The sequence below is a fragment of the Lepidochelys kempii genome, chromosome 6 (genome assembly GCF_965140285.1).
Source record: "Lepidochelys kempii isolate rLepKem1 chromosome 6, rLepKem1.hap1, whole genome shotgun sequence".
NCBI classification, from domain to species: domain Eukaryota; kingdom Metazoa; phylum Chordata; order Testudines; family Cheloniidae; genus Lepidochelys; species Lepidochelys kempii.
In genome coordinates this window covers 3,041,894-3,060,811 of record NC_136385.1, presented here as the reverse complement: position 1 = coordinate 3,060,811, position 18,918 = coordinate 3,041,894, and the positions used below count along the sequence as shown (strand labels likewise).

At 56.0% G+C, this 18,918-nt stretch overlaps 1 protein-coding gene across 1 annotated transcript in view; it reads left to right on the top strand.

The window, feature by feature from the left end:
* The window catches only part of LOC140912331 (uncharacterized), a 29,761-nt gene extending 16,994 nt beyond the window's left edge, over nt 1-12,767 (top strand). Inside the window, exons 16-30 of the mRNA XM_078853103.1 lie at nt 122-334; nt 1,599-1,688; nt 1,878-2,090; nt 3,303-3,377; nt 3,567-3,779; nt 4,971-5,045; nt 5,235-5,447; nt 6,625-6,699; nt 6,889-7,101; nt 8,320-8,394; nt 8,583-8,795; nt 9,971-10,045; nt 10,235-10,447; nt 11,640-11,714; nt 11,903-12,767. Coding sequence (XP_078709229.1) covers nt 122-334; nt 1,599-1,688; nt 1,878-2,090; nt 3,303-3,377; nt 3,567-3,779; nt 4,971-5,045; nt 5,235-5,447; nt 6,625-6,699; nt 6,889-7,101; nt 8,320-8,394; nt 8,583-8,795; nt 9,971-10,045; nt 10,235-10,447; nt 11,640-11,714; nt 11,903-12,409 — 2,538 coding nt within the window. The 3' untranslated portion in view covers nt 12,410-12,767. The remainder of the gene's footprint in view (nt 1-121; nt 335-1,598; nt 1,689-1,877; nt 2,091-3,302; nt 3,378-3,566; nt 3,780-4,970; nt 5,046-5,234; nt 5,448-6,624; nt 6,700-6,888; nt 7,102-8,319; nt 8,395-8,582; nt 8,796-9,970; nt 10,046-10,234; nt 10,448-11,639; nt 11,715-11,902) is intronic.
* The last annotated feature ends 6,151 nt before the right edge of the window (nt 12,768-18,918 follow it).

The window sequence follows — 18,918 nt, the reverse complement described above, 5'->3', positions numbered from 1 at the left end:
ATAGCAGGGGGCTGTGGGTCGGGGTTGAGGGGTCTGCAGGCGTGTGAGGTGGCGGCGCCCCCTGTGGCTGGGTAACGCTCGTGCCCGTCCCGAATGGCCGATCTCTCCCCGCTCCGGACAGGACCGTGACCACCAGAGCACGAGCAGCTGCCTGAGTGTGGAGCCTGCAGAGATGCAGCAACGCCTGGAGGAGAAACGCCAGGAGCTGCTGGAGAGCTGCCAGGGGGAGCTGCAGGGCGAGGATCCCCAGAAACAGGCGGCCCTGGAGGAGCTGAAGCAGGGGCTGGACAGGCTGATGGCCCAGTTCCTGTCGGACTACAAACTGCGCTTTAAAGTAAAGAAGGCCATGGGGTTCAGCCTGTACATTGGGGGGAGGGAACCAGGCCTTGGTGGGTGTGGGTTTCAGGGCAGGCATCGGGGCGGGTATAGCTGTGGCTGTGGTGGGGCTGGAGAAAGAGTGGCCATTGGGGTTGAGGCTGGGGACTTTGGCTTGATTGCGGGGGGAGTTGGGGGGAGAGCGTTGGGCAACTGGGTGGGCCCCGGTTTGGGTGGAAGTTGGTCCGGAACAAGACAGGCACCAACACCCCAGGACAGGGGAGACAAGCGGGAGGGCAAGGCAGGGTGTTCAGATCAGGATCCCTGCTGTGGGGTGGCAGATAGTGGGAAGGCAACATCACGTCTCACCATGGGCAAGGGTCTGTCCCAGCCCTCAGCACTGGGAACCTCTGTATGCAAGGGAATCGATACAGGGGGAAATGGGGATAGATAGATAGATAGATAGATAGATAGATAGATAGATAGATAGATAGATAGATAGATAGATAGATAGATAGATAGATAGGATTATGGGGATAGACAGATAGATAGATAGATTAGATAAGAACAACTTATAACAGGTAGCTAGATTGCAAAAGGACACAGAGGTTGACTGATTTACAGTGGGGTCACCGAGATCAGGATCCAGCCCTGACCCCATTGACATCAGTCGATAAATAACTCAGCCCCAGATCCTGTGCTCCAAGCCGGCCCCTGCATCCCTCAGTCTCAAGTTTCGTTAGTTTTCATTCCCAACCAGTGGGAGGAAAACCTATTTTCACATTTTGTGTTTGTTTTAAAGATTTTCTCCTCCCCTGATACAGTGCATGTGTCGCGGGGACAATTTTGGGGCGTTTCCCCTCATTTCCCCACTGATTTGAAAACAATCCAAAGGGTTTTGGGAGGTTAGAAACCCCCAAATCCCAATCCGACAGTTTTCAGTTCATTCTCAGCCCAGGTCCACCTGCCAGTAGCCAGTTACACTAGGGAGGGGCACCACAACAGCTCCCCCAGATGTCCTGATTGGGGCTCCCTGACCCCAGCCCCAAAGAGATAAGGGGACCCCCAGGGACACAACCAGAGACAGGTGGACATGGCCGCGGGGTCCTTGGGGGACTGCTCCAGGCTCTGGGGGAATGTGGGGGTATGGGGTTGAGTTGGGAGGTGACAGCAGCGAGAAGACTCCTGGAGGATTGGGGTGAAGTGGTGAGTGGGGGGAGAGGGAGGCTCCCAGTTCAGAGATTGTCCTGTCCCAAACCCACTCTCTCCCCTTTTCCCCACAGATGGCCGAGATGTCAGCGATAATAGAGGAGGTAAACAGGAGAGCAGTAGAAGCCACCAGGACGGAATTTCAACAATTTGTGAAGCAACTGGTGAGCACGGAGGGGCTGTGGCCGGGAGTGAGGGGCACCGGCAGAGCTGGGGGGAGCCGAGGGCTGGGCTACCAGCGGGCTGTGGCTCAGAGTTGAGGGGGCTGCGGGTATGCGCGGTGGCAGCGCCCCCTGTGGCTGGGTAACGCTCGTGCCCGTCCCGAATGGCCGATCTCTCCCCGCTCCCGGCAGGACCGTGACCACCAGAGCATGCGCAGCTGCCTGAGGGTGAAGCCCCTGGAGATGCGGCATCGCCTGGAGGGGAAACGCCAGAAGCTGCTGGAGCGCTGCCGGGGGGAGCTGCTGGGCGAGGATCCCCAGAAACAGGCTGCCCTGGAGGAGCTGAATCAGGGGCTGGACGAGCAGACGACCCCGTTTCTGTCAACCTACGGGGAGCGCTTTAAAGTGAAGAAGGCCGAGTGGTTGGGCCTGGCCGTGGGGTGGGGCAGGGGGACGTCCTGGCCGTGGGGAGCGCGGGGATCAGGGCAGGCGAGGTTGCGGGTGTAGCTGTGGCTGTGATGGCGATGGAGGAAGCAGTGGCCATTGGGGTTGGAGTGGGGTCTTTGGCTGGATCGGGGGGGCTGTGGGCAGGTGGCTGGGGGCTGGGTTTGGACAGAAGACAGTCCAGAATATGACAGGCACCAGCCTCCCAGGGCAGGGGGACGAGTGAGAGAACGGGGCAGGATGTTCTGATCAGCAGACCCTGCTGCGGGGGTGGAGGGGGGGGACATAGTGGGAAGGAACCATCACACCCCACCCTGAGACTGTCCCAGCCCTCAGCACTGGGAACCTCTGTATGCAAGGGGATGGAAGGATGGATAGATAGATAGATAGATGTGGATGAGGATAGATAGATAGATAGGTGTGTTTATGGGAATAGATGAAAACATCTTACAATGGTAGCTAGATTTCAAGAGGACACAGCTTGACTGATTTACAGCGGGGTCACGGAGATCAGAATCCAGCCCTGATCCCATCAACGTCAGTCAATAAAAAACCCTGCCCTGAATCCTGTGCTCCGAGCCGGCTCTTGCATCCCTCAGTCACAAGTTTCATTGTTTTTCATTTTCAACAAGTGGGAGAAAAACTGATTCTCATATTTTGCGGGTTTTTTAAAATATTTTCTCTTCCCCTAATACAGTGTGTGTGTAGAGGGGACAATTTCGGGGTGATTTCCCTTCATTTCCCCACTGAGTTGAAAACAATAGAAAGGGGTAAGGGAGGTTAGAAACCCCCAAATCCCAATCTACCTGTTTTCTGTTCATTCTCACCCCAGGTCCACCTGCCATTGGCCAATCGCACTAGGCCAGGAGGGGTCACCGCAACAGCTCCCCCAAAGTCCTGATCGGGGCTCCCTGCCCCCAACCCCTGGGACATAAGGGGACCCCCAAGGGATCCAGCTGGAGAACCACCCCTATCCACTGGGGCAGTGACAATGTGGCCATGGCTGTCCCCTGTTCTGGGGAAATGTGGGGAGTTGGGGGGCAAGTCGGAAGGCGACCACAGCGAGCAGGGTCCTGTAGGAATGGGGAGAAGGTGGTGAGTGTGGGGGAGGGAGGCTCTGAGTTCAGAGAGGGTCCCATCCCAACCACCACCCTGTCCCCTCTCCCCCCGTAGAGGGCTGAGATGGAGGCAAACAGAAAAACAGTAAAAGCCACCAGGACGGAATATGAACAATTTGTGCAGAAGCAGGTAAGTGCAGAGGGGCTGTGGGTCGGGGATAAGGGGCACCGTCAGAGCTGGGGGGAGCAGGGCTGGGCTAGCAGGGGGCTGCGAGTGGGGGCTGAAGGGGCTGCAGATGTGTGAGGTGGCGGCGCCCCCCTGTGGCTGGGTAACACTCGTGCCCGTCCCGAATGGCTGATCTCTCCCCGCTCCCGGCAGGACCGTGACCACCAGAGCACGAGCAGCTGCCTGAGTGTGAAGCCCCTGGAGATGCAGCAACGCCTGGAGGGGAAACGCCAGGAGCTGCAGGAGCGCTGCCGGGGGAAGCTGCGGGGCGAGGATCCCCAGAAACAGGCTGCCCTGGAGGAGCTGAAGCAGGGGCTGGACGAGCAGACGACCCAGTTCCTGTCAACCTACGAGCAGCGCTTTCAAGTGAAGAAGGCCGAGTGGTTGGGCCTGGCGTTGGGGTCGGGGAGAGGGACGTCCTGGCCGTGGGGAGCGCGGGGATCAGGGCGGGCGAGGGTGCGGGTGTAGCTGTGGCTGTGATGGCGATGGAGGAAGCAGTGGCCATTGGGGTTGGGGTGGGGGGCTGTGGCCGGATCAGGGGGGCTGTGGGCAGGTGTCTGGGGGCTGGGTTTGGACGGAAGACAGCCCAGAATATGACAGGCACGAGCCCCCCAGGGCAGGGGGACGAGTGAGAGAGCGGGGCAGGATGTTCTGATCAGCAGACCCTGCTGCGGGAGGGGGACGGGGGGACATAGTGGAAAGGAACCATCACACCCCACCCTGAGACTGTCCCAGCCCTCAGCACTGGGAACCTCCGTATGCAAGGAGATAAATAGGATGGTCGATAGGTAGATAGATAAGTTTGTTTATGGGAATAGATGAAAACATCTTACAACTGGTAGCTAGATTTCAAGAGGACACAGGTTGTCTGATTTACAGCGGGGTCATGGAGATCAGAATCCAGCCCTGACCCCATCGACGTGAGTCGATAAATAACCCTGCCCTGAATCCTGTGCTCCGAGCCGGCTCTTGCATCCCTCAGTCACAAGTTTCATTGTTTTTCATTTTCAACAAGTGGGAGAAAAATTGATTCTCATATTTTGCGGGTTTTTTAAAATATTTTCTCTTCCCCGATACAGTGTGTGTGTAGAGGGGACAATTTCGGGGTGATTTCCCTTCATTTCCCCACTGAGTTGAAAATAATAGAAAGGGGTGAGGGAGGTTAGAAACCCCCCAAATCCCAATCCAACTGTTTTCTGTTCATTCTCAGCCCAGGTCCACCTGCCATTGGCCAATCGCACTAGGCCAGGAGGGGTCACCGCAACAGCTCCCCCAAACGTCCTGATCGGGGCTCCCTGCCCCCAACCCCTGGGAGATAAGGGGACCCCCCGGGACCCAGCCGGAGAACCAGCCCTATCCACTTGTGCAGTGACAATGTGGCCATGGCTGTCCCCTGGCTCTGGGGAAATGTGGGGAGTTGGGGGGCCAGTGGGAAGGCGACCACAGCGAGCAGGGTCCTGTAGGAATGGGGAGAAGGTGGTGAGTGTGGGGGAGGGGGGCTCTGAGTTCAGAGATGGTCCCATCCCAACCACCACCCTGTCCCCTCTCCCCCCGCAGATGGCTGTGATGGAGGCAAACAGAAAAGCAGTAAAAACCGTCAGGGAGGAATATGAACAATTTGTGCAGAAGCAGGTAAGTGCAGAGGGGCTGTGGGTCGGGGATAAGGGGCACCGTCAGAGCTGGGGGGAGCAGGGCTGGGCTAGCAGGGGGCTGCGGGTGGGGGCTGAAGGGGCTGCAGATGTGTGAGGTGGCGGCGCCCCCCTGTGGCTGGGTAACGCTCGTGTCCGTCCCGAATGGCTGATCTCTCCCCGCTCCCGGCAGGACCGTGACCACCAGAGCACGAGCAGCTGCCTGCGTGTGAAGCCCCTGGAGATGCAGCAACGCCTGGAGGGGAAACGCCAGGAGCTGCAGGAGCGCTGCCGGGGGGAGCTGCAGGGCGAGGATCCCCAGAAACAGGCTGCCCTGGAGGAGCTGAAGCAGGAGCTGGACGAGCAGACGACCCAGTTCCTGTCAACCTACGGGGAGCGCTTTAAAGTGAAGAAGGCCGAGTGGTTGGGCCTGGCGTTGGGGTCGGGGAGGGGGACGTCCTGGCCGTGGGGAGCGCGGGGATCAGGGCGGGCGAGGGTGCGGGTGTAGCTGTGGCTGTGATGGCGATGGAGGAAGCAGTGGCCATTGGGGTTGGGGTGGGGGGCTGTGGCCGGATCAGGGGGGCTGTGGGCAGGTGTCTGGGGGCTGGGTTTGGACGGAAGACAGCCCAGAATATGACAGGCACCAGCCCCCCAGGGCAGGGGGACGAGTGGGAGAGTGGGGCAGGATGTTCTGATCAGGAGACCCTGCTGCGGGGGCGGAGGGTGGGGGGGCATAGTGGGAAGGAACCATCACACCCCACCCTGAGACTGTCCCAGCCCTCAGCACTGGGAACCTCTGTATGCAAGGGGATGGATGGATAGGGGAGGATGAGGATAGATAGATGAAAACATCTAACAACTATTAGCTAGATTTCAAGAGGACGCAGCTTGACTGATTTACAGCGGGGTCACGGAGATCAGAATCCAGCCCTGACCCCATCGACGTGAGTCGATAAATAACCCTGCCCTGAATCCTGTGCTCCGAGCCGGCTCTTGCATCCCTCAGTCACAAGTTTCATTGTTTTTCATTTTCAACAAGTGGGAGAAAAAATGATTCTCATATTTTGCGGGTTTTTTAAAATATTTTCTCCTCCCCGATACAGTGTGTGTGTAGAGGGGACTATTTCGGGGTGATTTCCCCTCATTTCCCCACTGATTTGAAAACAATACAAAGGTTGTGAGGGAGGTTAGAAACCCCCCAAATCCCAATCCACCTGTTTTCTGTTCCTTCTCACCCCAGGTCCACCTGCCATTGGCCAATTGCATTAGGCCAGGAGGGGTCACCGCAACAGCTCCCCCAAATGTCCTGATCGGGGCTCCCTGCCCCCAAGCCCTGGGACATAAGGAGACCCCCAAGGGATCCAGCTGGAGAACCAGCTCTATCCACTGGGGTAGTGACAATGTGGCCATGGCTGTCCCCTGGCTCTGGGAAAATGTGGGGAGTTCGGGGGCCAGTGGGAAGGTGACCACAGCGAGCAGGGTCCTGTAGGAATGGGGAGAAGGTGGTGAGTGTGGGGGAGGGGGGCTCTGAGTTCAGAGATGGTCCCATCCCAACCACCGCCCTGTCCCCTCTGCCCCCACAGGGGGCTGTGATGGAGGCAAACAGCAGAGCAGTAGAAGCCGCCAGGCAGGAATATGAACAATTTGTGCAGAAGCAGGTGAGCGCAGAGGGGCTGTGGGTCGGGGATAAGGGGCACCGTCAGAGCTGGGGGGAGCAGGGCTGGGCTAGCAGGGGGCTGCGAGTGGGGGCTGAAGGGGCTGCAGATGTGTGAGGTGGCGGCGTCCCCCTGTGGCTGGGTAACGCTCGTGCCCGTCCCGAATGGCCGATCTCTCCCCGCTCCCGGCAGGACCGTGACCACCAGAGCACGAGCAGCTGCCTGCGTGTGGAGCCCCAGGAGATGCAACAACGCCTGTTGGGGAAATGCTGGGAGCTGCAGGAGCGCTGCCGGGGGGAGCTGTGGGGCGAGGATCCCCAGAAACACGCTGCCCTGGAGGAGCTGAGGCAGGGGCTGGACGAGCAGACGACCCAGTTCCTGTCAACCTACGGGGAGCGCTTTAAAGTGAAGAAGGCCGAGTGGTTGGGCCTGGCCGTGGGGTGGGGCAGGGGGACGTCCTGGCCGTGGGGAGCGCGGGGATCAGGGTGGGCGAGGGTGCGGGTGTAGCTGTGGCTATGATGGCGATGGAGGAAGCAGTGGCCATTGGGGTTGGGGTTTGGGGCTTTGGCCAAATCGGGAGGCCTGTGAGCAGGTGTCTGGGGGCTGGGTTTTGACGGAAGACAGCCCAGAATATGACAGGCACCAGCCCCCCAGGGCAGGGGGACGAGTGGGAGAGCGGGGCAGGATGTTCTGATCAGGAGACCCTGCTGCGGGAAGGGGACGGGGGGACATAGTGGAAAGGAACCATCACACCCCACCCTGAGACTGTCCCAGCCCTCAGCACTGGGAACCTCCGTATGCAAGGGGATGGATGGATAGATAGATAGATAGATGGGGTGGATGATGATAGATAGGTAGATAGATAGGTGTGTTTATGGGAATAGATGAAAACATCTTACAACTAGTAGCTAGATTTGAAGAGGACACAGCTTGACTGATTTACAGCGGGGTCATGGAGATCAGAATCCAGCCCTGACCCCATCGACGTGAGTCGATAAATAACCCGGCCCCGGATCCTGTGCTCCAAGCCAGCCCCTGCATCCCTCAGTCTCAAGTTTCGTTAGTTTTCATTCCCAACCAGAGGGAGGAAATCCTATTTTCACATTTTGTGTTTGTTTTAAAGATTTCCTCCTCCCCTGATACAGTGCATGTGTCGCGGGGACAATTTTGGGGAGTTTCCCCTCATTTCCCCACTGATTTGAAAACAATACAAAGGTTGTGAGGGAGGTTAGAAACCCCCAAATCCCAATCCAACTGTTTTCTGTTCCTTCTCACCCCAGGTCCACCTGCCATTGGCCAATCGCACTAGGCCAGGAGGGGTCACCGCAACAGCTCCCCCAAATGTCCTGATCGGGGCTCCCTGCCCCCAACCCCTGGGACTTAAGGGGACCCCCAAGGGATCCAGCCAGAGAACCAGCCCTATCCACTGGGGCAGTGACAATGTGGCCATGACTGTCCCCTGGCTCTGGGGAAATGTGGGGAGTTGGGGGGCCAGTGGGAAGGCGACCACAGCGAGCAGGGTCCTGTAGGAATGGGGAGAAGGTGGTGAGTGTGGGGGAGGAGGGCTCTGAGTTCAGAGATGGTCCCATCCCAACCACCACCCTGTCCCCTCTCCCCCCACAGGGGGCTGTGATGGAGGCAAATGGCAGAGCAGTAGAAGCCGCCAGGCAGGAATATGAACAATTTGTGCAGAAGCAGGTGAGCGCAGAGGGGCTGTGGGTCGGGGATAAGAGGCACCGTCAGAGCTGGGGGGAGCAGGGCTGGGCTAGCAGGGGGCTGCGAGTGGGGGCTGGGGGGGCTGCAGATGTGTGAGGGGGCGGCGCCCCCTGTGGCTGGGTAACGCTCGTGCCCGTCCCGAATGGCCGATCTCTCCCCGCTCCTGGCAGGACCGTGACCACCAGAGCACGAGCAGCTGCCTGCGTGTGAAGCCCCTGGAGATGCAGCAACGCCTGGAGGGGAAACGCCAGGAGCTGCAGAAGCGCTGCCGGGGGGAGCTGCAGGGCGAGGATCCCCAGAAACAGGCTGCCCTGAAGGGGCTGGAGCACGATCTGGATGAGCAGATGACCCAGTTCCTGTCAACCTACGGGGAGCGCTTTAAAGTGAAGAAGGCCGAGTGGTTGGGCCTGGCCGTGGGGTGGGGCAGGGGGACGTCCTGGCCGTGGGGAGCGCGGGTATCAGGGCAGGCGAGGGTGCGGGTGTAGCTGTGGCTGTGATGGCGATGGAGGAAGCAGTGACCAATGGGGTTGGGGTCGGGGGTTTGGCCGGATCGGGGGGGGCTGTGGGCAGGTGTCTGGAGGCTGGGTTTTGACGGAAGACAGCCCAGAATATGACAGGCACCAGCCCCCCAGGGCAGGGGGACGAGTGGGAGAGTGGGGCAGGATGTTCTGATCAGGAGACCCTGCTGCGGGGGCGGAGGGTGGTGGGGCATAGTGGGAAGGAACCATCACACCCCACCCTGAGACTGTCCCAGCCCTCAGCACTGGGAACCTCTGTATGCAAGGGGATGGATGGATAGGGGAGGATGAGGATAGATAGATGAAAACATCTAACAACTATTAGCTAGATTTCAAGAGGACGCAGCTTGACTGATTTACAGCGGGGTCACGGAGATCAGAATCCAGCCCTGACCCCATCGACGTGAGTCGATAAAAAACCCTGCCCTGAATCCTGTGCTCCGAGCCGGCTCTTGCATCCCTCGGTCACAAGTTTCATTGTTTTTCATTTTCAACAAGTGGGAGAAAAATTGATTCTCATATTTTGCGGGATTTTTAAAATATTTTCTCTTCCCCGATACAGTGTGTTTGTAGAGGGGACTATTTCGGGGTGATTTCCCCTTATTTCCCCACTGAGTTGAAAACGATAGAAAGGGGTGAGGGAGGTTAGAAACCCCCCAAATCCAAATCCACCTGTTTTCTGTTCATTCTCACCCCAGGTCCACCTGCCATTGGCCAATTGCATTAGGCCAGGAGGGGTCACCGCAACAGGTCCCCCAAACGTCCTGATCGGGGCTCCCTGCCCCCAACCCCTGGCACATAAGGGGACCCCCAAGGGATCCAGCCGGAGAACCAGCTCTATCCACTGGGGCAGTGACAATGTGGCCATGGCTGTCCCCTGTTCTGGGGAAATGTGGGGAGTTGGGGGGCCAGTGGGAAGGCGACCACAGCGAGCAGGGTCCTGTAGGAATGGGGAGAAGGTGGTGAGTGTGGGGGAGGGGGGCTCTGAGTTCAGAGATGGTCCCAACTCAACCACCACCCTGTCCCCTCTCCCCCCACAGGGGGCTGTGATGGAGGCAAACAGCAGAGCCGTAGAAGCCGCCAGGCAGGAATATGAACAATTTGTGCAGAAGCAGGTGAGCGCAGAGGGGCTGTGGGTCGGGGATAAGGGGCACCGTCAGAGCTGGGGGGAGCAGGGCTGGGCTAGCAGAGGGCTGCGAGTGGGGGCTGGGGGGGCTGCAGATGTGTGAGGTGGCGGCGTCCCCCTGTGGCTGGGTAACGCTCGTGCCCGTCCCGAATGGCCGATCTCTCCCCGCTCCCGGCAGGACCGTGACCACCAGAGCACGAGCAGCTGCCTGAATGTGGAGCCCCTGGAGATGGAGGAATGCCTGGAGGAGAAACGCCAGGAGCTGCTGGAGCGCTGCCGGGGGGAGCTGCGGGGCGAGGATCCCCAGAAACAGGCTGCCCTGGAGGAGCTGAATCAGGGGCTGGACGAGCAGACGACCCAGTTCCTGTCAACCTACGAGCAGCGCTTTAAAGTGAAGAAGGCCGAGTGGTTGGGCCTGGCCGTGGGGTGGGGCAGGGGGACGTCCTGGCCGTGGGGAGCGCGGGGATCAGGGCGGGCGAGGGTGCGGGTGTAGCTGTGGCTGTGATGGCGATGGAGGAAGCAGTGGCCATTGGGGTTGGGGTGGGGGGCTTTGGCCGGGTCGGGGGGGCTATGGGCAGGTGTCTGGGGGCTGGGTTTGGACGGAAGACAGCCCAGAATATGACAGGCACCAGCCCCCCAGGGCAGGGGGACGAGTGGGAGAGCGGGGCAGGATGTTCTGATCAGGAGACCCTGCTGCGGGAGGGGGACGGGGGGACATAGTGGAAAGGAACCATCACACCCCACCCTGAGACTGTCCCAGCCCTCAGCACTGGGAACCTCTGTATGCAAGGGGACAGATAGATTGGTCGATAGGTAGATAGATAGGTGTGTTTATGGGAATAGATGAAAACATCTTACAACTAGTAGCTAGATTTGAAGAGGACACAGCTTGACTGATTTACAGCGGGGTCATGGAGATCAGAATCCAGCCCTGACCCCATCGACGTGAGTCGATAAATAACCCGGCCCCGGATCCTGTGCTCCAAGCCGGCCCCTGCATCCCTCAGTCTCAAGTTTCGTTAGTTTTCATTCCCAACCAGAGGGAGGAAATCCTATTTTCACATTTTGTGTTAGTTTTAAAGATTTCCTCCTCCCCTGATACAGTGCATGTGTCGCGGGGACAATTTTGGGGTGATTTCCCCTCATTTCCCCACTGATTTGAAAACAATACAAAGGTTGTGAGGGAGGTTAGAAACCCCCAAATCCCAATCCAACTGTTTTCTGTTCCTTCTCACCCCAGGTCCACCTGCCTTTGGCCAATCGCACTAGGCCAGGAGGGGTCACCGCAACAGCTCCCCCAAATGTCCTGATCGGGGCTCCCTGCCCCCAACCCCTGGGACATAAGGGGACCCCCAAGGGATCCAGCCAGAGAACCAGCCCTATCCACTGGGGCAGTGACAATGTGGCCATGGCTGTCCCGTGGCTCTGGGGAAATGTGGGGAGTTGGGGGGCCAGTGGGAAGGCGACCACAGCGAGCAGGGTCCTGTAGGAATGGGGAGAAGGTGGTGAGTGTGGGGGAGGAGGGCTCTGAGTTCAGAGATGGTCCCATCCCAACCACCACCCTGTCCCCTCTCCCCCCACAGGGGGCTGTGATGGAGGCAAACAGCAGAGCCGTAGAAGCCGCCAGGCAGGAATATGAACAATTTGTGCAGGAGCAGGTGAGCGCAGAGGGGCTGTGGGTCGGGGATAAGGGGCACCGTCAGAGCTGGGGGGAGCAGGGCTGGGCTAGCAGGGGGCTGCGAGTGGGGGCTGAGGGGGCTGCGGGTGTGTGAGGCAGCGGCACCCAATGCGGCTGGGTAACGCCGGTGTCCGTCCCTAATCTCTGATCTCTCCCCGCTCCCGGCAGGACCGTGACCACCAGAGCAGGAGCAGCTGCCTGAGTGTGAAGCCCCTGGAGATGCGGCGTCGCCTGGAGGGGAAACGCCGGGAGCTGCAGGAGCGCTGCCGGGGGGAGCTGCGGGGCGAGGATCCCCAGAAACAGGCTGCCCTGGAGGAGCTGAAGCAGGGGCTGGACGAGCAGACGACCCAGTTCCTGTCAACCTACGGGCAGCGCTTTAAAAAGAAGTCCATATTGAAGGCCGTGTACATCGTGGGGGGCGGCCTGGCTGTTGCGGGCGCAGCTGCCGGGGTGGGCATTGGCGTGGGCGTGGCTGCTGGTGTGGTGGCTGTGGGCGAAGTAGTGGCCATCGCGGTCGGGGCGGGGGGCGGTGGCCTGATTGCGGGAGGTGTGGGGGCCTGGTTCGAACAGAAGTTCGGCCGGAACAAGAGAGGCAGCAACACTGCAGGGCAGCAGGACGAGGGCGGGGCAGGGAGCTCAGATCAGGAAGCCCTGCTGCCGCGGGGGGGGACCTAGTGGGAAGGAGCCATCACACCCCACCCTGAGCAAGACTCTGTCCCAGCCATCAGCACTGGGAACCTCTGTATGCAAGGAGATAGATAGATAGATAGACAGATAGATAGATAGATAGATTTATGGAATCAGACAGAAAGAACTTACACCAGGTAGCCAGATATCAAAAGGACACAGAGATCGATTGATTTACAGCGGGGTCACGGAGATCAGAATCCTGCCCTGACCCCATCGATGTCAGTCGATAAATAACCCTGCCCTGAATCCCGTGCTCTGAGCTGGCCCCTCCATCCCTCAGTCACAAGTTTCATTGGTTTTTATTTTCAACACGTGTGAGTAAAATTGATTCTCATATTTTGCATTTGGTGGTTGCTGGTTTTTTTTAACGTTTTCTCCTCCCCTGAAGAACTGTGTGTCGAGGGGACAATTTTGGAGGGGGTTTCCCTCATTTCCCCACTTATTTGAAAAATGATACAAAGGGAGGAGGGAAGTTAGAAAACCCCCAAGTCCCGTTCTAACATTTTTCAGTTTATTCTCCCAATGAAAGCTACATTTTCCCACCAAAAAGGCACATCCAAAACAACAGTTTTCCCACAAACAAAAACGTGCTTTGTGATGAAAACTCATTTTTTGGTGACAAAAAGACTCAGGTGAAATATTTCCATCAGCTGGGAGGAGGGAGGATCGCAGCATCTGTGTGTTCATGTGCGGAAGAAAGGGGGAGTTTGAATTCATGTGAACTGACCCATGTTATTGTCCAAGCGAGGACAGGACAATTGTGCGTGTAACTCACATAGCTGGGGTCTGAACATCTGCACACGGCTTGTCAAACGGGTCACTCACACACCTTTTCCCCGAGCAGAGATCAGGCCGGAGGGTTAAAGGAAGAGAAACAGGAATCTCCTAGCAATGGTGAGCCCCATTCCCTGCCTGCCCCCCTGAACCAGCCAGTCCCCTGGCCTGTAGCCGGCACCCCCTAGAGGGGAAAGGCCCCATGTCCCTGTCAAACTGTCCTACAGTGGCTCAAAGAGTACCAAACTCAGGGCAGACTGGTGAGTATCAGGGCACAAACCCCCAAATGGCAACAAGTCCTCGACTTAGATTTCACTGACACAGTATCAAGAGTGAACTCGTCAGGCTCTTTAACAGCCTTAACATGGAGTCCCAGACAGTCCCCTCGGGCACCCCGATCTATCTGGTCACCCAGGTGAGCCTGCCTTTGTGACAGATGGTCCCTTACACCAAAGATCACAGCAAAATTCAGGTTACTCCCGTCCTAAAGGACCCGTCACCTACCCCAGGTCAATTGCACCGTACATCTCAAACCACAGACAACACTTTTAGCCAATCCTATAATAAACTGTCTCAAGATTTATTAAATAAGAGAGTTAGCTACAAAGTTAAAGCAGGTAACCATAGATACATACAAATGAGTTACAAAGTTTCAGAAAGATGTGGGCAGGAAGGTAGAGGCCTGGTTTGGACGGAAGGCGGTCCAGAATGCAAAAGGTACCAATGCCCCAGGGCAGGGTGTTCGGATCAGGAGCCCTGGCTGCAGGGGACACATAATGGGGAGGAAGCATCACACACGCACACCCTGAGCAAGGGTCTGCCCCAGCCCTGAACACTGGGAACTTCTGTATGCAAAGGGGTAGATTAGAGAGGGGTGGTGGTGTATGGGGATAGATAGATAGATAGATAGATGGGATTTACGGGATCAGATAGAAAGAATTTACAACATGTAGCTAGATGTCAAAAGGACAAAAAGAGCCTGACTGATTTACAGTGGGGTCACCAAGATCAGAATCCAGCCCTGACCCCATCGATGTCAGTCGATAAATAACCCTGCCCTTGATCCTGTGCCCCAAGCCGCCCCCTCCATCACACCTTTTATTGGTTTTCATTTTCAAAAACTGGGGTGGGTGGAAACAGATGTTCCTATTTTGGGGTTTTATTACATGAGCTTTCTCAGGAAGTGCCAAGGCAAATCTCCCCAGGCCTAAGAAGTCCAGTCCTCCAGGCTATGTGGGCTGATTTCCAGGAGATCCCTCAGCCTGAGCTTCCCAATTCTCAGCTTGGGGAGGATGGTCTTCATGTCTCCTCTTCTCCCTGCAGACAGACATGAAGGCATCACCACCTGGGACGGCATCACAGCTCAGGGCCAGCTGAACCTGGGCCTCCTCTCAGTCTCTGTTTCCAAGATTTAGGCCTCCAGCCTTCAACTCCCTGGGGTGCGATGTCCCCACGCTCCCACTCACAGACCAGGGAAATAGCTACAGACCCCAGCTGTGATTTCTCTGGGTCTTGAACTGGGCCTGAGCTTTGCAAGACTCAGCTCCGGGTGCTGAGGCCAGTATGTGACCAACACCAGCCTTTTCCAAACGCCGGCTCGATTAATCTCAATGGAGGGGCCCATAGCCTAAGAAGTAAAGGGATCTAACCCACCCACCCATTCACACCCCTCTGTCTCAGCTAATGCTTCCCTTATCCAGACCCCACTCCCCACTTCTGGGGCTGGGTGTCCCACATCGAGGTGTAGGTGGTGCAACCTCGTGATCAGAGCAGGAGTCCGGACTTGTGGTCGAAGCAGAGCCAGAGGGCAGAAGTGGAGGAGTAGTGGGGAGGCCAGCCAGGGGTCAGAGCCAGGAGTTCAGAGCCAGGAGTTCACAGGCAGGGCGTAGGGCTGGAGTGGAGCAGCCAAGGGGTGGAGCAGGGCTGGCCAGGAAGCAGGTCTGGCGCAGCTAATACTGAAAGTGTTCGTAAAACAGTCCTGTCATCTTCCACGTGCTTCACGGGTGGACAGTACAGAGCGGACGGGCAGGAGCTCGGGCGTGGCAGGTGTACGGAGATGGAGGCGCTGGATGGAAGAACCAGGGGAATGTGGAAGGCCCTGGCTGACTTCCTCATCAGGCAAGTCAGCCTGTGGCCAAGGATGGAATGGGCCACAGAGACCCAGCTCCTGTTTCCCCACCGGGGCAGGGGGCCTGAGTTAGGAGAGGGGCCATTGGGGATGTTGTCTGGATTCTGCCTGTGTGAACTTTGTTGGGAGAGGTCTCTGGAGCTTCTGGTCCACTCCCCTCCACCAAGGCGGCAGCTCCTGGTGTCTCGGCTCTGCTCTCCAGGGTGGAGACATCAGAGTCTGGAGTCGCTCCATCTAAGGATCCAAAAGAGAAGCCTCCTCAGATGCCCTAGTCCTTCCCAGTGTCCCTGTGTCCTCAGTGTCTGTCTCCCAGAGTCCCACGTTAGGAGGGGTGAGGGTGCAGGACTGACAGATGGAGCATGAACAAAGGCAGAGCCATGGAATGGGGGTTGTGTCTGCAGCCCAGACACCAGGGTGATGGGAGACCGGGACATGCACAACAGATTCCATTCCATTCACTGCAGATCAAACCTCTAACCCTGTGCAGAACCAAACCAAACTAGGCCCAAATCCTTCCCAGAGAATCCCTCTGATCTTGGCTCCCAAGCCTGTTCTTTTGAAAACCCATCTGCCAACCAGAGACAGGAGTAGAATCCAGAAGCCAAGATTCTCAGTCCCTCCCACCCCCCACTCCTCTAACTAACATACAAGACCCCACTCCCCTTCCAGAGCTAGGGAGAGAACCCAGGAGTCCTGGCTCTCAGCTGTCCCCTCCTCCCCTGCCCTGCTCTATCTCACTAGAGCATATTCCTTCCCTTCCATCCTCACTGATAAAGAGAATAGCTACCCAAGTTGTCCATGAGATGTCAGTGGGCTCTGAGGATAGACCTTACCTCAACTTTCTCTTTTACTGCAGCCATCTGTCTTTCTCCATGCCTGGGGATATTTCCAGACCCTAGAAAGGAATACAAGTGAAAGTCTTTTAGGCTCATGTCAATGGAAGATAGTAGCCTACCAATCTAGACCATAGACTTTGTCTCATGAACCCCGTCGAGAACTCCAGACTACCTGGAGTCCTACCTTAGCTCCTGCTGAAATGATAGAGGAGGAACCGAGCTTGTAGCTGGAGCTGCTGTAATTGAGCTCAAGGTGTGAAGTGGGGTTTGTGGTTGAGTTGATCTGGCTCCATGGAGCTACATGGATTAGCAGGAGCACTTCCCCCGCTCCAAACATTCAGAGCAATCATTTCCATTTCGGTCCATGCAGCCACAAGCGTGTTCTGTTCTTGCAAGGGGTCCAAATACACAGGAACTAGACCCTTCCTGCATCTGAAATCGAGCACAGTTTTCTCTCTGTCCCTCTTCATCCAGCCCCGAGGAGAACCTGCCTCAGATCCTGTGCTCACTGCAGGACAACCATAAATACTGTACTTCTTAAGCATTGCCCTGCAGGGTAAGTCTAGAGACCCATCCTGTACTTTCAAAATCTGCTTTCTCTGAGGACACCGCAGCTGCATCTTTCTCTAAGGATCTGGCACCTCCTAGAGTCTCTGGATCATTCTTTGCAGGTAAAGCCATTCCTGGATTTTCTGGTCCATTCTTCAGTGGCGATGTGGCAGAATTTTGTATCACTGTTCCCTTCCTTGAGGACAACATGGCTTATGGCTTCTCACGTTCTTCTGGCTTCTCTGGATCATTCTTCTCTGAGGACGTGGCATCTTCTGAGTTCCGTGAATCAATATCTCCTGAGGATGGGTGACTGTCTCTGGATTCCCTAGGTCATTCTCCTCATACGGTAGAGCGGTTTCATGATTCTCTAGATCATTCTTCTCTAGGGATGTGGCACCTCCTGGATTCTCTAGCGCATTCTTCCCTGAGGTTACAGCAACTTGTGGATTTTCTGCTCCTATCTTCTCAGCGAACATGCCACCTTCTGGATTCTCTGCGTCATTCGTCTGAGTTATGTACCCTGCAAAAGGAGAACAAATAGACCCCCTCCTCATCACCTGACAGAATTTGTTGCAATTCCAGACACTTCCTTGGGTGAGAGAGAACGAGGATGTGGCTCTGTTCAGCCCTCAGCCACTTTCCTGAGGCTGCGGGCTGCTGCCCTGCATTTTAGTTAGCTCAGTGGTGACGGAAAACACTAAAAATAGACAAAGAAATCCTGTGGTGTAAGGATTGTGAAGGTGTTACTTTGTGCGGAGGCATGGGACTGTGACAAAAAAATTTGGGGGGGGTGGGATTTGGTGCTAAATCCTCAGGTTTCAAGGAATGTTACAGACATGCTGTTTAAAAAGCGAGAGAAGTCACTGTGATTATCCTGGTGACATGGTCTCCTCAAGACCTCACAGAGACAAAAGAAAAGGCCAAATTAGAACCCAGAAGTCCTGACGCCCAGCCCCCTCTGCTCTAGCCATTGGTCCAACCTTGTCACCAATACGCAGCCACATGGCAATATCTCCTGGCTACAGGTTATGTCTCTTTTACGCAATCCTGCGGTGATGTTATGAGTGCGATATCATATCTCCTTGAAAGGTGAGACAGGGCCAGAAAGAGTTAATTAACTCACAGCCTGACATGACTCATGGCCGAATTTTAAAGACTTGTTAGGAGGATGTGTAAATGAATAGAGCTTGGAAATGCAAGCCGGCATTGTTAGAGAGAGAAGGGGAGCTGTTTGCTCAGGGCTTGTGAGGTAAGCAAACAAGTCTTGTCTATTACTATGGGTTTGATTCAAAGAGTGAAACAGTGTTATTGTCTATGTCTCTTTGAAGGTTGGGGTAACCTCTATCTGAACTGTTTAATGGATAAATTACCCTGTGCTAATTGCCATGATGTTTTGGAGAAGAAAAGTTAAGCCTATTGTTTTCTCAGGCCGAAAGTCTGCTGGAAATGTATTAAGACCCTGGGACACGATCCTTCTTCATCTCAGATCTGCTTTGGGTTTCAAGAAGGGGAAACCCTAAGCCACAAGAATTGAGTCACTGACTGGAATCACCCTGAATATGGACATTGGACTATAACCTATGGACTATTTCTAAAAGAACTTTTGGCCACTACAAACTCACCATCTCTGCTCTGTATCTGGACCTCAAGAAATAGACCTCAAGTCTGTACGTATATTGATCTTTTAACCAACTCTCTCTTTTTTTTATAAATTTTAGTTCAGTTAATAAGAATTGGCTAGAAGCGTGCATTTTGGGTAAGATCTAAGTTATCATTTGACCTGAGTCTGGGGCTTGGTCCTTTGGGATCGGGAAAACCGTTTCTCTTTTACTGGGGCACTGGTGTCCATAACCAGTCATCCCCATAAAGAGGGGCACTGGTGGGGATACTGGGAAACTGGAGTGTCTAAGGAAATGGCTTGTATGACTTATGGTTAGCCAGTGGGGTGAAACCAAAGTCCTCTGTGTTTGGATGGTTTGGCGTGCCTTAATAATAAATGACACCTAGCCTTGGGCTGTGACTGCCCTCCTCTAAGCAATTTGTCCTGAATTGATACTCTCAGTTGTGTCCCGCCAAAGGCAGCATCGTTACACCTGCTAAAACTGAAATGACTCAGAAAGCCCCAATTCACGGTGTGCCGGGGACTGTAAATCTGATGGAAACTCTGGGAAGAGGCTCTGCAGACACTCCAGGAACTGCTCACA